Here is a 17,277-nt window from a genome sequence, read left to right on the forward strand (position 1 = left end):
GTTAAGAAAAACAGGTTGTAATCTCTTCCAGCTTCATGAAATATTTATGTCAGTCATAAGCATCAGCCTTTGGGCATAAACCAACCCCGTAAACCGTATGGTAGGGAACACGGTTGCTGAGATGGGTGATTGTCACCAGTCATGTTGAATACTGAAGTATAGGTTAAGCAGCTGGAACATGTTAATTTAAAAAAAAATTAAAGTGTACATTCCAGTATGGGAAGGAGGAGCAGATCTCACATTGTGAGCCCGTTTCCTGAAGTTATCGTTTTGATTACAAAGAGATAAAGGAAAAACTATCAGGTGTAATATTTTGCGGTTTACCAGTAGATGCTAGCAGTTTGCAAGAAAGAAAGTAATTTACAGTTTATAGGTACTGTATACTGTTTATACGGTACTGTATGATACAGAAAAGAAGCAGCTCTGGATAGCACAATGCACATAAGCAAGGCCTTTATGTTAGCCATTCTTTCAATTTTTCTGTTTTTCCCTTGGATAGGGCAATTGGCTGTAAGTGTCAGGCTGGCTGCAGCACCAGGACCAGCAGAAGTTTCCATAAAGCCATTCTTTCCCCTTTGGGTATCCTGTTGTGATGCTGCAAGTCATGCTAAAATGTTCCCACATTGTCCCATGATGTATCTGCTTTTGTTAGTGTGGGTGATTTATGCTTTTTTGGAGTCTTCTTGTAAATTATGTATTTTATTTTGATAGGGCAATGGTAGTATTTCTTCTTTGATACTAAAGCAATTGTGTTACTCATATAAATAAGACAATAAAGAACCCATCTGGTCTCTTTCCAAAACCTCTGTGGTAGCTGACTCATATGTCCTATCTCTGCAGCCAGGTTTGGTAGATGCTTGCACTTTTGAATGTGCAAGTTAAGTATTCTTCCAGTGCTTCCATTTCTTCCACTGAAATGTTGGCAGTTTAGGAACTGCTTCCAGGGAAAAAAAAGTTTTAAAGAGTATGCTTATTTTTATTTTTTCTGGAAAGCTCAGAAGCTGAATTGAGACTGATTGTTTAATTCCATTAAACGAAGGTCTTAAGTGCTTAAAAGATAGAAATACTTTTGGTAGATATGTCTGTCAGATCTCTGACCTGTTGCTTTAGTCTCAGAAAATAAAAAAAGTAGTTAGCAGAGAAGCTAAATATCTATTTCAGATGTATTAGTGAGCACTTAGAAAACAGATCAAATTAAATATTGTTAAAGATTTCCTGGAAAACTCACTGTAAAAGTGAAGTAGATTACTGAGAAATTGCTTGCATTGCTGATTCCAAAATATTGCAATACAGAAGTAAACAAACAAACAAAAAAGTCATTTGAATATACCGGTGTTGATGCATATAAGAAAATTCGTGTAAAGCCACAGCCTTCTGTGTTCAAGCTTGCCTGTTCTTTGATCTGCTGTAACTTTTAATTGTTTTTCATATTCCTGTTGATATGAAAGCTTTTTTTTTGTCCCTTTGCACACCATCTTTTCCATATTTGCATGACCTAATCTTGTTCATAAGTAGCAGTTTTCATCTTTGAAAGATCTGTTTCTCTTCCTTACATGATTTTATTATGGATATTTCAGAATCTACACCCATGTTATACAGACTAATTAATTGTAATATATATATATGCAATTCTATCACTATTCAGTGTTTCTCATAGTTTATTTCTCCATCTACAAAAATGAGCTGCCTTGAATTCAACAAACATTAATTTTGGTATGAATGGATCCTTATCAAGCTGGTAATATTTTCTGTGTTGTAGCTTAGCAGACCTGGTTAAGGTTTTTATTCTATGCATATAAACACTTAGGGGTATAAACATTTCAATGTCTAGTTTTTCCTCCAGCATATCTGAAGTACTTTCATACTCAAAACTTAACATTTGTTCCCAGCATTTAAGGTTAGCTTTCCAAGGAAGAGAAATATATTCAAATAGTGTTTCAAGTTACTTTTACAGTACTGCTATTCAAGTCATAAAATATTCAGTAGAATACCCAAACCATATGATACAAGGTACTAAAAATTAAGCTTCAGTTTTACTTGAAAGTTAATGCAACTGTTCATTTATTGACTCATTTCCTTTTCATTGGCAGAACCTGAAGAAGATTCAGGAAATGGACAAAGAGGCAAGTGATGAATCCAGCACGGATCTTGATGAACTGAAAAATGCTGACTGGGTAAGACAATAGAATCATGATTCAGCATCACTACTAGTAGTTTATTTTTTTTAGTAAAGTTTAACAGGCATTGTTACCTCTGCCCTCATGAGATCCCACCTGAAATAGTGTCCATCTGTGCAGCTCCCAATATAAGAAGGATGTGGACCTGTTGTAGTGAGTCCAGAGGAGGCCAAAAAGATGCTCAGAGGGCTGAAGCACCTCTCCCATGGAAACAGGCTGATGGAGCTGGGGTTGTTCAGCCTGCAGAAGAGAATGCTCCAGGGGGACCATAGAGCACCTTCCAGTACCTAAAGGAAGCCTGTGAGAGAGATGGAGAGGGACTTTTTATAAGGACATTTAGTGACAGGACAAGATGGAATGGCTTTAAACTGAGATTTAGATTGGATATTAGGAAAAATTCTTTACAATGAGAGTGGTGAGGCACAGGAACAGGTTTAAGCAACCTAGTCCAGTGAAAGATGTCCCTGCCCAGTGAAGGGCGGTTGGAACTAGATGAGTTTCAAGGTATTTTCTACCCAAAGCATTCTATGATACTGTGTTCAAATCAGTCTCTGGGTTTTTTTCATATATGAATTAATAGTAACCCACTACAAGTTAGAACTAAATGAAGTCTCAACTTTCCTTTGCAGACAGATGAAAGAATGCAAGTATCCAAGCAATATTTTTCCTTAGGCTGTTTTTATGGAAAAGCTTTTGCAGTTTAAAGACTGGGCATTTAGACAGGTACTATGCTGACTGCCCTTCAGAGGGGCAGTCAGGCAGTAAACAGAGCCACCGGCTGAATTTTTCCAGTGATAAAAGAAAAAGGCTGCAGGGAAACTCTTAAGCAGGAAGTAACATAATTTCTTTTCTAGGTACTGTTCTTGCCAGTTCATGGAGAAATATTACGAGGTTCTTAAAAAGTACTTGATTTTAATTTCTCAATCTTCTATCCACCCCCTGTTCTTTCTTCTCTCCAGCCATTTTGCTTCACAGAAAATGAGACAGAGGTGTTAGTGCATGGTGCTGTACAGGCAGAGCAAAAGGAGTTGAGTTTCTCTATTGCAAGACCTTAGGACTTGGGAGTCCATTCCAAAATTTCTATTTGAAGAACAACTTTTGGGGAAATTTTACAGGAGAGTCCTGGGTAGAAATGTTTCAGATTCAAACAATGTTTTAATTCACATAGTTTTAACTATAAGTGTAAAAACTTTCATTATGTGCTTGCAGTATACATGAATTGGGAATTTAGATGTGAGGTATAAGAATTTCAGATCCTCTTTCTGTACTGTATGTGACACCCAGCAGTCCTGCTGAGTTGCAACAAAGTTTTGTTATATTCACGAGTGTTATAAATAAGTTTATATAGAATAAAATGGAATTTGGTTGATGTGCTAAAAATAAAATAGTAGATCTGTAAAAATTTGGGGGTGTACTGGAAAGAAACTTTGGTTTATGTGATGTAAGGTATGAAGTAAAATTTCTGTCTCTTTTGTCTTCAGGCCCGTTTTTGGGTGCAGGTGATGAGAGATTTACGGAATGGTGTTAAACTTAAGAAAGTTCAGGAGCGTCAGTACAACCCACTCCCCATAGAATATCAGCTCACACCCTATGAGATGCTGATGGATGATATTAGATCCAAACGCTATACCTTAAGGAAGGTCATGGTAAGTCTAGAGGATAACTGGAGTTTGTCAAATCTGAAATGTTATTTTCCTATTTTAATCTTCTTTTTGTCTTCTTTTTTTCTTGTGAGAATCTTGAAATTATTATTTCATATAGATACTAATGTTCATGGGGTTTATATGGCATCATAAATTTGTGCAGTGCATTGAGGGAGAGAGCATGAAACTAACACATGTAGTTTACTTTGTTTTCCATGTGGCAGGCATTTAAAATTCTGAAAGACATGCCTACCTATCATAAGCTTGAGCAAATCACTTGTGTGGGGTTTGTGATAACTTTAAGAGTCATCTCAGAAGTCCTGTCATGGTTTCCACTGACAGATTGTTGTAGACTTTTCTGATTGGAAAGTACATTTATCTTGAGCTACAGCATAGTTTTTGGAGTTCCAGCATGTAAAGTGTTACCATGAATGATACTGTGATGAGAAAGGAAAACCTACAGTGGTTGAAAACTGCCCCTATCACAGTGTTTGAAAACTTACATCACCATGATCTATTATGAATTTTCAAGGAATAGTCTATGTAAAAAAAAGGAATAAATCTTCCATTTGTAGAAGTTGAGCTCAGTTGTTTTCAGCATATTCTCTTGTTGCTTTCAAGTCAAGACAATATGCCACAGCAAGTTGGATATGTTCTTGGGTCTCCTCCCCCTAAATCCTCATAAAGGTGCTTATAAAATCAACTTGAAGCACCCTTTCTATCAGAACCCATTTGATACTTACTGGTGTCTCCCTGTTCTTTCTATCCTTTTGGTTTTATTTTTTATAACAGTATGTTCTTCTTGATCATCTAGCAACTGATCTAAAGGGTGTCTTGTCCCTAGTAGGACATTGTAAATCCCTTTGTCAGAGGCACGTGTTTGGTCATTATCAATATTTATACCTTACACTTAATTATCTTCACCTTGGTTATTAGTTACAATGGAAACATTGTCTTAGAACATTCAGTATTCAAATGCATTTACAGATACAGTGAGAGAGCTGTGATTCCACAAAAAAAAATTCAGAGGAGAATGTGTGGGGTGAGGGAGACAGATGAGAGAGGCAGAATGTGTGTAGTATAAATGCTTTTAATGTTTGAGCTGAAAATACTTTCCTAATCGAGATCTGGATTTAGACTATCCGATTGTATTTATTTTCTGCTGCAGATGTTGCTTAAATATTAAATCAATAGGGTAAAATACATACTCAGGTAATGATATTATCTGTCTTTCCCCTAACAATTCAGAGAACTATGCTAAGTGTTCCTTCTACCCTCTGCAAGAGAGGACCAGTCCCCTCAGGACCTCAATTACTGTAGGCAATCAGAATAGTAGTTTTGTTTGAATGGGAACCCCTGGGTCATCTAATTTTGCTTTTGTCAGACTAGCTTTTAATTCATCTGCTGCTAAGCAAGCTCCTGCCTCTTCAGAAGAGATTTCCTTCATTATGTGGTACATCTTGGGGGCACAGCTGCTGCTCTGCTTATCCAGACTCTGTACAAAATCCCTGGAAGCATCTATTTTTGGCCTGCTATCTTGTCTTCTAGATAGATTGTCCAAAGTGAACTCTGGGAGTAAATATGATTGCAATCAGCTGCAGGTACAGTACCTGTAGGGCTGTCTGTGATGCAATTGCTGGCTTAGTCTGACAACTGCTAATGACACTGTGTTAGAAAAATCACTTCTTTCTTACTGGAAACCTTAAACTCAGTAACTTGGATTCTGCTGCAGGGTCTGCTTGAAGATTGTGCAAAGCACGTTCAATAAGAGTGCAGCTTGATATGGAACATGTGGAACCTGAAGGATTTACACTGAATTACAAGTTTAGTTAGATTGCATAGATACAGCATCTTCTAACTGGCTATCACATGTTGAAGCTGATTATATGGATTCCCACCAGAGGAAACCCTTGTGGTTCTTGAGAAGAGGAAAAAAGGATGAAGATCCCAAATCTGAATTTTAAGGCAGTCTAGGAAAGATGGATTATGTTTCTCTATCATTCAAAATGTACATTCAGCAAAATTTGTATTAAAAGTAATTTTTGCTTTAAATTTATGAGTAGTAGTTTTAGACTAGGTAGCTTGTGAGGACATGTATCCTACTAATGATACCAAGAGGTTGAGTAAATTTTCAAAGTAGTAAGTAATTTTTTAAAGTAAATGAAATGCAACATGAAATCTTTACTGTTCTTTTTATCAATGTGATGCTGTGTTTAAAAGAGTAGCTTGATCTGCCACTGACTACTCAGTGTTCTGAGTAGAAATTAAAGAAGGAACAGATGTTCCTGTTAGGCCATATTTTAGTGTTTCAGACTGTTGTGCTAACAGACAGCAGTAACTGGAGCTTCCTGTTCTCACCCATTGTTATAGTGCAAATATTCAAAATGTTTTGAATATGTGAAATGTCAGATTCTGAGTTTTTGGTAAATAACTGGTTTCATTCATTTCAGTGACGTTGGCATTTCTATTTCAGTACATCTGAAAATAATTTCCGATTTGTCATCTTTCTATCCTGAGGCAAGAGTCCTCGTTGCTGCAATTGCTGTGGGAGCAAGATAGCTTTCATTCTGGAATTTTATAAACTTAAATATCTACCTTTGAGAGATTTAATAGCTTTCCTCACCCATGGAGCACCCACTCCCACAAAAGCTAAAGACTGCGGTCACTGGTAGAGTCAACATCTGGAAATGGAGAAATTTAAGAATTAAATTACTCTTGCAGGCTTAATTTTTCTTTATTATTTGTATGTGTTCAGCTGCAGTTTTTAATTTTAGAGTGCTTCACAATTAGCTCTGCTTTCTATCCATCTCCATCCCCCTCCAAGATATGCACCATTCACTGTATTTCTTGAGGAGTGCTTATTGAACAGTAACTGATATCTCTTGTGTTACCTACTTAATACCTGCCTGTCAGGTACTTTTATGCCCTATCCAAACTCAGCACTATGTTACATAACAGTTACACTCTTTGTTGATAAAAGCACTCTTGTGATATTTGAGCTCTTTACAAGTACCTGTCATGCAATGGTATTGGCTTGGCCATGATACAGAAGGGGAATTTTAACTTACATGTTGAAGCCATTATTATCAAAAATATCCAGTAATTTCAATGCCTAATTGAGAATCCTTCAGCATGTTTTTTTTTTTGTTTGTTTTGGGGTGGTTTTTTAAAAATTTACTTCCTTGCAGTATTTAGCATCTTATTAATTGCAGTAAGAACTGTGCATGGACAGTATTTTCATAAGCATGATTTCATATGCTTCAAGCAGGACATAGAGAATGTGAGCTTTGCTGTGCAAATGACTTTGACCACTTTATCCAGCTGGACATTGTAGAGTCTGTTGTTCCCTTACACACGAGTCTAACTTGGTTGTGGTGAACTGTGTTCCCCTGTGAAGCAGGGGAACTGTGCTTTTCATTATACCTTCATCACATGTTTCTACAAAAGTGTAGGAGTTATCCTAGGTAGAGCAGGGAGCTTTACAATTCCTAATCGAGCTTTAGGGGTATTCAGAGGAGAGGCTCTGTGTGAGTACTGTGGTTACCATGTGCTGTCATAAACTTGTTTTTGCAATAGGTGTGCAGGAACAGCAGTGTGAGTGCAGTGCCTCATGATGGGAAATACCAGAGCACTTCATTCTTGAACATTGCTGCTTGAGCTTGCTGTGGGGTGTCAAAATACTGTGTAATAGCTATGTTAACTAAAATATTTTACTGTCTGCATAAAACAAGATGGTAAATAGATACCTACTTACAGTAATTTAATTCACCACTGAACTTTATAATGAGCTATTCTGAAAATGATGTAGTGTGTCCCCTCTGTGTCAGTGTCCATGCAATTTCCTTTTAAATGAAAATTTCTAGGTAGTACAAAACAATATCAGTTTCCTGTTGACTATTATTTAAAGACAGCACTCTCCTACTTATTGCTGACACCTTTCATAGCAGGACAAATAAATGGCTAAGGTAATTGAGTGTCAATGACAGGTGATGTTATTTTTTGTGAAAGTTATCAGCAATGTACTTCATGTTTGGGATCACCACTTTTAAAGCTTTGGGCTTCAGCCAAAGGTAACTAAGTACCATTTTCCATTATTTTTTAAATTGCAAATCCATATTTATATATTAAAATGTGATGTTAACAGGTTGCTGGTAGATAATGACATGCTATTTTTTCTGTGCATTAGGTGTTTAGATCTCTACATTTATGTTTGATTTTTACAGTAATTGGTTAAGCATTCTTCACACTGCCAGTTTTAATGCATACTGCTGTATAGAAGCTGTTTTACAAGCATGAAGACAGGATAGTTTTACAGTGTTTTGAGGTATTTATTCAAATACTGGTTTGTAGTTGGGGCCAGCCTGGTATGTGGTGAGAAAAAAAAGTTAAAATTTTTCCTTGGTTGTTTTTTCCCCTGTAGCCTGTGTATTATGGGTGCATCTGTGCAATGTCTCTGATTGAGACTTTAATCAGGAGCCATGAATTTTAATTAAGTAAAGGATGCATTTGAAGTTGCTCACTACAGAGAAAGCCAGTTTGAGTAAATAAATAAATCTAGTCTGAACAGAGAGAGAAGATAAAACTTTCCCTTCAGTATCTTTCATGTCAGTATGTTGTTTGGGCAGCAAGTAGGAGAAGGTGGGTTCTGCCACTGATGTTCTTGCTCTTGGCTTGTTGGCTGCAGAACATCCTTTTGCTGGGCCACCAGCTCCCCATGTATCCTGTGGAAAATCACTTAAGCAAATCCTACATTTCTCTTTTTCCAATCAGATGGTAATACTGATACTAATTATACTCTGGTGGCATTAAGTCAGGGCCTAGAGTGCCCTGAGGTGAAAGGCTCAGAGCCATGTATTATTTATTGGTTATTGTCATGCAGAGGGTTGTTCCCCAAGGCTCAAACAGAGATTATCAGTTTACAAAACGGCCGTTCTGATGGTAATAATTCTCAGCTTCAGCTATCAACTTTGACATCTGATGAACAGTAGCTCAGGGAAGAGAGACTTCTCATTTCATTAACAATCTTCCAGGGCATGCTGGCCTCAAAAAACTGCTCAGTCTTTGAACAGAAGAAATCAATCACATCCCTTAAAATAGTATTCTCCTCATCAGGAAATGTCAAATCATGGTTTAGTATAAACCTTTTCCATTTTAATTTTTCTGCACTATTTTTAAGAAGATGATGCATGTTGCAGAGTTTAGCAGCTTAGTGTTCTTTGCCAAGCAACATGAAATTCACTCTTAGGAAACTAAGGAGGGTGGAACAAATAGAGTTTGGACCATGTCTGGGGTAGGATATCACCAGAAAGAGTCCTCGGGAAAGCAATTAAATGCTCCCCAGGAGGGACTCTGCATCTAAGTTCTTAGAGGGAAAGGGATGAGTCTGCTCCAGGAGGCTGCACTCAGCCTCAGCCTGGACACAGGGCATTCCTGAGGTGAGCAGAGCTTGTATGGAAGCTGCATGGTATTGGTGAAGTTCAGTTAGGGATCATATTCAGGTGACCTTATGGACATTTAAACTGCTTTTTGTGATGGCAGCAGTCCTTCTGGTTAGCAAAAGGCATGTTATTTGGCAAACCAGACATACATGTATTTACATAGGTTTTCTGGCTACAGAGTTTGTATGAATAGAGTCCCACCAACAAAAAAAAAAAAAAAAAAAAAAAAAAAAAAAACACCCACAAAAAATCACCTGATCCTTAAAAAAGAAAAAAGAAGTCTGAAATATGGAATCCTTGGTCTAAGCAATACAGGGTCATGGAAATTTCTGTCAAATTGGAGGACAGGGCTGATAGCCAGGTACTGTGTAGTAAGAGGAGGTAGCAGAAGGATATATATGACATAGGATGATCTCTTATCCCTGACAGCATACTTGGGCACTGTGCTCTGTGAAGACTGAACCTGACAGCTGTTTTTTTTTTAAGCAAATCCATACACTTATTCCCAGCTTTCAATTTATACATTCTTCATATGATATGAAAACTTCCATTGCCTTCTTTAAATTCTGTACATGTAGTGAATTGGTGACTTCCCTGTGATGTCTTGTATATGGTCTTACATCTAAATGTCTGTGTCTTTGGAGAAAACCAAACAAAAAAAGCAAACAACCCTCACCCAGCCCCTCTTCTACAGAAATACGTGTTTTGCAGCAAGGAGACTTCTCCCATAGACACAATTGCAGCCTTGACGTTTGATTTCATTACTTCAAAATCCTAAATGCTGCTGCTTAAAGCTGCTGCAATTGGAGTTATTTTGCTGCCATCAGCAAAGCTGAAAAGCTGCTAAGTACTTTTTTTGCTTGCCTGTGTTCTGCATATGGAATGTTGCTCCACTCAGGACTGGTGGGATTTTATGTCTGGTGCAGGTGTCAGAACACTGCAGCTCTGTCAAGGTTGTTGTGAGTTTTCAGTTGATCTCATCTGCATGAATACAAATGTGAAACACAGCAATATATATCTCACTTTCTCCTTTCCAGGTCAACGGTGACATCCCTCCACGATTAAAAAAGAGTGCCCATGAAATAATCCTGGATTTCATCCGATCGCGACCTCCATTAAATCCTGTATGTAATCCGGTGGGCTTCATTCCTAACAAAAGAGTGGCTTTTTAAAACATGTTTGGTTCCAGCAGATATGTAGACATAATATTTTCTGCCAGGGCTTTCAAAAGTATTTTTCTTCAAAAATTATTTGTCTTCTGTACATAGAACAGGATCCCTTAAAAGAACAGTGTGTAATATGATGCACGTACCAATTAACAGCTATTATTGCCAGCAGCCCTTTATCTCTAGGAAACCATGCTGCATAAAACCCTCTTTCAATTTATGTTTGCATTTGAAATTGAGTGTATGTAAAATCATATCACAGCATTCCACATTTTTCTCAAAAAAAAGTGTGAAATCTACTTTCAAGGATGCACTTTTTAATGTAGATACGATTGTCTCTGTATCCCAAGGCCTCAGCAAGGAAACTGAAACCAACCCCACCACGGCCCCGCAGCCTCCATGAAAGGATCCTGGAGGAGATCAAGGCAGAGAGGAAGTTACGTCCAGTGTCCCCTGACGAGATAAGGCGTAGCAGGCTGGGTAAGCACGTGGCCAGTTTTTACCTGCAGCATCCACAGAAAACTTCCCACATAAGAAGCAGCAATTTTAGCCACATCTGTGCAGATGTCACCAAAGATAAAATTACTCCTTCAGAAAAAGAATCTACAGGCTTCTCTAGGATTGTGCAATCTTTGTGCTTAGTTATATTTTAAAATATGAAATGGAATATTTCAGCTTGATTCCATTCAAGTTTTTAGTGTATTAGATAAATGGAATGTTATTGTATTGCTTGTTGCACCTGACAGTTTATGTTAGGTTTGCTGAGAGTGGGACAGGTATTCCTATTCTCTAGTGCAGTATACATTGACTATCTGCAAGTATTCTTTACGTGATGGTTTTTAATTAATTGATTCTCTTTGTTTCCCGTTGTTAGCATCATCAACTTCTTTATTTTAATCTAAAATTGGCTTTTATTTTGTTTACTGAATCTGTTGCTTTTATGTTGTACCTAAATCTTTGCTTCCTTTTCCAAGTTATGCAAAATGTGTTTGTAGGTGTTTTTATGGGAAAATAATCCAGGCTTGCACTGCAAAGCTTTTCATTTCCGCAGTGTATTTTCAGCAAACCACTAAGAAATGATGCAAATACTATGCAATGCAGCAGTCACCAGTTTGCATTAGTTCAGTGATTCTGATGGCAAAAGCATGACAAATACAGTCCTACATAGTGACCTAGATTGCTTTAAGAGTTCTGTATTTATCTATATCAGAAAAACTCAAGTAGCTGAATTTTTAAGGAACAAATATGGAATCTTATGGCTGAAAACTGTCAAAAATCCACGTATGTACTCTCTATCACTGCTTTTTGAAAGATATTTGTACTTGCACATGTGCCCAAAGGCATTGGTCCAGATGCAAGTGTGTTGTGACAACCCATTGTCTCTGGAGAAAAACAATTTCATCAGTCTTGCTTTGTTGCATTGTTTTGAAGTGCTTGATGGAGTTTAGGGAATGCTTGGGTGCATTTGTAAAAGAATGCTTTGAATATTGGTTTTTTGGGCCTTCCAGTTTCTGCTTTGGATTCAGTTTGTATTTGCTGTATCAATTAACATTTCTCACAGGTTTAGACTTTTTTCCAAATGTAGGAAGTTTGTAGAAATGTGGAACAACTCCTTACTTTTCTTTCAAACATTCAGTTTCAATGTTTTAAATGTTCTCCATCTGGGAACTACCATGTCATCTCAGGGGCAGCAAACCTGACCTAATAAATCTTCACAATTTCTAACTGATATGAATTACAACAAACCCAGTTAGTAAACAGCTTCTAAAATGGATCTTAAATTTTGAACCACTACTGCTTAGGACTTCTGGACTGATTTCAAGGCATTGCCTCCAATGAGGGATACCTGTCTTTCACTTATTCTTCCCTTTTTGCTAAAGCATTAAATTTTTGTGGTTTAGAACTGGGATAATTCCTCTTAAGTCCAGTGAATTGACTGGATTTAATGCCACTTTAATGGAAGTATAAAAATGGATACATGCAAGCTTTTTTCCAAGTATATGTTAGCTGCTGGCATGAAGAACTAAAAAGACCAATGACTTATGAGGACATTGGCATTCTTTCTCACAATTGGAATTATTATTATTATGCCTAAAGTTCCTTTTAAAAAAGAATGTGCTTGTGCAGTTTGGGAGCAGAGTAATGTTAGTGGCATTCAGTATGGCATAAATAGATCTGCCATACAGTTTAGATGACCACTGAATGTAATTTAGTGTAGCAACATGTAAGGTAATGAGGTTTAAGGATTTTAAATCTAAGTAGAAACACCATGTGGGACACTTGTACCATCTGGACAGAACTATTTGTTGCTATTAAAAAGGAGAAAAAAAATAGCACGTTACAGTATTCAGGAGCATAAGGTGTGTTTCACATGTCCCAGAGCTACTCGATTTTGCTCAGTTTATACAGTCAAGACCATAAAAGCACTTGGCTGTTGGGGTGAGCAGGGGCTGTACTCCTGCAGCTCTTCTTTTGTGATAAGGCTGTACCTATGGCATGTGTTCCCAGCAGCCACAGGCTTTGTCCCTCTCTCTACACAACACATGGTACAGGTAAGATCCTCTCTACCCTGGCCAGTCTCAGTCTAAACTTCTTTGGAAATGGGGTTGAACTGTGTTCACAAAGGGAGAGGTTTGAGTAGAGGAGTTGGAGTGAGCTTTCAAATGACCTCATAAAATCATCAGCCTAAGTGCAGCCTTGAGGCACATGTCCTTTTAATTAAAGTGTGGATTTGTGACTCAAGCAAGTGGAGCTAATGGGGGTTGGAGAAAACTTTGTTTCCTGTGCAGGTTTTATCAATGTCTCAGCATCAGGTGATAAACCCCCTTCTGCTTTAAGAAGTATGTGCTTTATGCTAAGTTTGGACAGAAATTTAGATACTGTTTCTGTAGCTATTATCTATGGATAATTTCTAGTTAACGAATACAGAAAAAATTCCCTGACTCCCAAATTTAGCTCTGAGTCAGCCACCTACTGCATGCACCACTTAAATTATTCTCATGAGCAAAACTTGTCCCAGTACAACCTTTTAATAAACATCTTTTAAGGCAGTGTTGTGTGTGTCTGACAGGCTCTTCCTACCAGCTTGCAAGTTGATCACCTGTCAAGTAAGACACATAAGCTAATTTCAATTTTGATGCATTTTTGCACATTCTTGTCACTGGGCTTGGCCTGCTTATCTGGATTAGTGCACTGAAATTTTCAGTTGAAGAATATTTTGAGGGTCTGCTCCCTGAATACACTGTTTAATTGGAAATATAGATAGGTCTTTCCAGAAATGAAGAACATCTGGCCACTTTCTTATCTAACAATACAATCATCAGAGGGTCAGGAAGAAGAGAATAATATTACAGATGCATTTTAAAGGCTAAGTGCACCTAAGGTTTTTAAAAATACCCGGAATCAGTGCAAATCAGATTTTGTTTGGACTTTTTTCCATTCTCTTCAAGGAAACTACTGCTCAAGCTTAGCATGAGTGTCTCTCTTTATTAGTTTAATTATAATCATTGGAGATTATGCTTAAAAAAATTAGAAATATCTTTATTTCAGGTCACTGAAACTTGTGTGAAATGTGGCTTTGTGCTTTCAATTTTTTTTCCAGCTCTTTCTCTCCTCTCTCTCTCCCTCTCCCTTTTTCTTGTTTCTCTTTCATGGTGATTTTATTTTAAAATATTAAATTTTTTAGATATTTGTCTCTTGTTTTGATATTTGATTTATTGAATTCCAAAAATCTTAATTTACTAGTAATATAATTGTTCTGTTTGCAAGTCCCGTTTATACTACTGTAGTTTCAGACTTTGAGCTTTGCTACAGTAAAGCAGCAGTATGTCTGACACATTTTGGATTTAAGCAAGAGAGTCCAAAATGTCTCAAGTGGAGTTAATATTTTGTTTTTGTTATCCCTCTGCTTTTCTAAGAGCTGAATCATTTTCTTTTTTTGTTGTGTTTGTTTCTTTTTTTACAGCAATGCGGCCACTTAGCATGTCTTACAGTTTTGACTTGTCAGGTAAAATGTGCTGCACCACCTGAGTGGTTGTTGTGCTTGTTGTGAAATTTGTTCCATCTGTTGAATTCCCATCTAAGAAAGAAACTTGAAGGGATTCTTCCAATATATGGTCAGTGAAAAAAAATAGATAAATTAGCTGTTAATACTTACATTTCCCTTGCCACAAAAGGATGCCTAGATACTGGAAACATCTGCATTTCACCAGAGTGCTGCAATTCTGCTTAAATAAATAAACAAACAAAATAAGGTGGTCCAGAGCTATTCCAGACTCTTATAAGGATTGCAGAATACAGCATCACCTTCAAGTCTGATTTATTTATTTATAAATCTGACTTCTGTGTCTTTGCACTCACTTTTTGACTAGACCATCTTTCACAGTACTTCATTTCTCACCAGGATCCTAAAACCAGCTTTGAACTCATCTGCCTTTCTAGATTAAATGAAATATACCTATGTATATTGATCTAGAAAGAAACTGTCAATTTTACAATGTCTGCACGGTGAAAGCTTTGTGAGCTATGAAATCAAAGACATTCACTAACAAAAAGGCCTTCCTTCCTTCTTCACCTGTTAGCAAAATAAGGTTTGCTAGTAATAGCTGGTACAGAGGATCCAAAAGGTGACCCTTCATCAACTATCTAATACAAATGTTCAGGTTGCCTCTGGTGAGCCATGCTCATAGGACATGCAGCAGCTGTATGAACCTGTTGCCCTTTGGATACAGTAATGTCAGATAGCCTAGTAGCCAGAAAATAATTCATTCCTTCCTCATTATACACTAACTTTCCAGGATGATCAGGCCCAAAATTTCCATCATTGATGTTGGAAATATTCAACATCAGCCTCAAAGGTTTGTTGGTGGAGGAGATAGCTAGCTCTTACCAAATTTCCCCTGAGTGACTCCCAAAAAAATCTCCAGATAAGCCATGCTCTTTATACCACCTCCGCTCCTTCCTTTGAGTTAAATGTAGAAACATGCCATCTAGAACTTTAGCAGAATTCACATCCTCAGTTTTTCCATGCATCCTTTAACCTCATCTGGTTATTTTCCTCACAGAAAGGCATCATCTGACTGAAGTGCTGGCATATTGTAAACTAGAAGACCATATAGAAGTTTTTTGATTAGTGTAACCTAAAAAATGTAGCATTTATGTAATACAGAAACACAGTTCACAAGGGACATATATATGAACGCGGCTCCCTGTTCTGACTGAGCCAAGTAAACAGCTTGCCACTGTTGAGAGGGGAGGAGGGACCCTCTCTGCTCCCTCTCTTCCCAAGGTTCCCCTCTAAGCATGTGATTCTCCCCCTTCTCTGTGTCAGTCCTGCTCATTTATTCACAAGAGGATCATGTTAAACTCCTGTAACCCAGCAACAAATACTTTTAATATTTTTTTTACCAGGTTGCTCTTCTGCTCTTTTAGTGACTGGAACCTGCCTACTATCTGATCAGATGATCAGAGAGCTGGCTGAGGAGGGCAGCTGATGAGCATGGGTGGGAGGGTGGAAGGAACAGGCTCTGCTGTCAGAGGCGGTGACAAGCTGTTAATGCAGCTCAAGCCTTTTTGTGAAACCTTACACTCGTGGTGTATGGTACAGCTACTACAGCTGTCTGCTGGGATTCAGATTACATATGTACATGGCATCATATTTTACTCCACTGAAAGCTGCAGGATTCCAGGACCTCAGATAACAGCATAAACAGGCAAACTTAAATTTTTAAAAGGTATTGCTACTTTCAGATGTGCCAAAAGTTCTAGTTTAAAGAAGACAAAACTGAATATACCAATGACCAGCTAAAGGGAAATGTTCAGGTCTGTCTTTCTACATGTGTCTGTCTGCTTCTTCTTTTGCCTTTCATTTCTAAGAATTCCAAGACATCCTCATTTATTTAAATCCCAACCATGTTTTGTAATCCATTAACTCATAGCCATAATATTTTTATTTTGAAGAAGTAGCTTTAAAATTCTGTACTGTACTTGGATTTGCTGTTTTTGACTGACCACCGAAGAACTCTTCCTGCTTTCTTTATCCATCTCCCAAATGTGATTGGTTTTGTTTTTTCCAGTCATGTGGTTCTCAGCAAATAGCATCATATGGCGTGACTGAGTGATCTGATAAAATGTCCTTAGAAGTAAATTCAGGATGATTAAAACATTCCAGTTAGGTAGATGTGAGACACCAGATGAGCAGTACAAGTGAATTAGATGGGTTGGGATATTGATAATAAGCAGATAAGCAGTAATTTTGGGTGCTGTTGCTTTGCGTGCTTTTACTTTTTTCATTATTTTAGAGGCAGAGGCTGTACTGTGCTTTCATCACTGTTTGCACACACTTGCTTTTTCACTGCTTTCATTGTGCTCTGCTTTATGGAATTGCTGTCACAAAAACCCCACAAACCAGCTGAAAAACAGAAGTGTTTCCTGCTAAGTGCTAAAGGATGTGTGCAGATTTATATTATTCATGCTGCCTGCGATGGGGAGGATGCAGAATCCTGAGAAGACTTTTGCTGGCACCAAGCCAGTGTAGTTGGTGTGTCACAGTGCCCAGCTCCACGTATCTGCCTGCTGTTCTCCTGAAGAGGAGAGGAGGGGCTCCTGGGGTCTCCTTTTACACTGCTTTTTCCTTCTGGTAGACTAGAAGGAGCAATTGGTAGCCACCTGTAGTGAGTTACCTGAGAGGTGCACAGACAACAAATGGGAACCAGGACAGTCCTTACCCACTTCCTCTAATAGAAAAATAGCTGAAAAGCAGCTTCATTTCTATGCAGTGCTGAATGCAGCTCAAAAGATGAGTCACTCCCACTCTTAACACTGGACTTCTTACCTCAAAGCTGTGTGCATTGCT

General features: G+C 37.8%; 1 protein-coding gene across 5 annotated transcripts in view; it reads left to right on the forward strand.

The window, feature by feature from the left end:
- SPIRE1 (spire type actin nucleation factor 1) overlaps window positions 1-17,277 on the forward strand; it is a 126,745-nt gene that overhangs the window by 84,468 nt on the left and 25,000 nt on the right. For 3 of the 5 annotated variants that reach the window (XM_088172921.1, XM_088172901.1, XM_088172916.1), the window contains exons 5-9: window positions 2,091-2,174; window positions 3,659-3,823; window positions 10,296-10,382; window positions 10,775-10,904; window positions 14,389-14,430. In XM_088172921.1, coding sequence (XP_088029047.1) covers window positions 2,091-2,174; window positions 3,659-3,823; window positions 10,296-10,382; window positions 10,775-10,904; window positions 14,389-14,430 — 508 coding nt within the window. The remainder of the gene's footprint in view (window positions 1-2,090; window positions 2,175-3,658; window positions 3,824-10,295; window positions 10,383-10,774; window positions 10,905-14,388; window positions 14,431-17,277) is intronic. The other 2 variants (XM_014870859.2, XM_088172907.1) reach the window with 1 other exon arrangement.

The sequence above is a fragment of the Sturnus vulgaris genome, chromosome 1 (assembly GCF_052056855.1).
Source record: "Sturnus vulgaris isolate bStuVul1 chromosome 1, bStuVul1.hap1, whole genome shotgun sequence".
Classification (NCBI taxonomy): Eukaryota; Metazoa; Chordata; class Aves; order Passeriformes; family Sturnidae; genus Sturnus; species Sturnus vulgaris.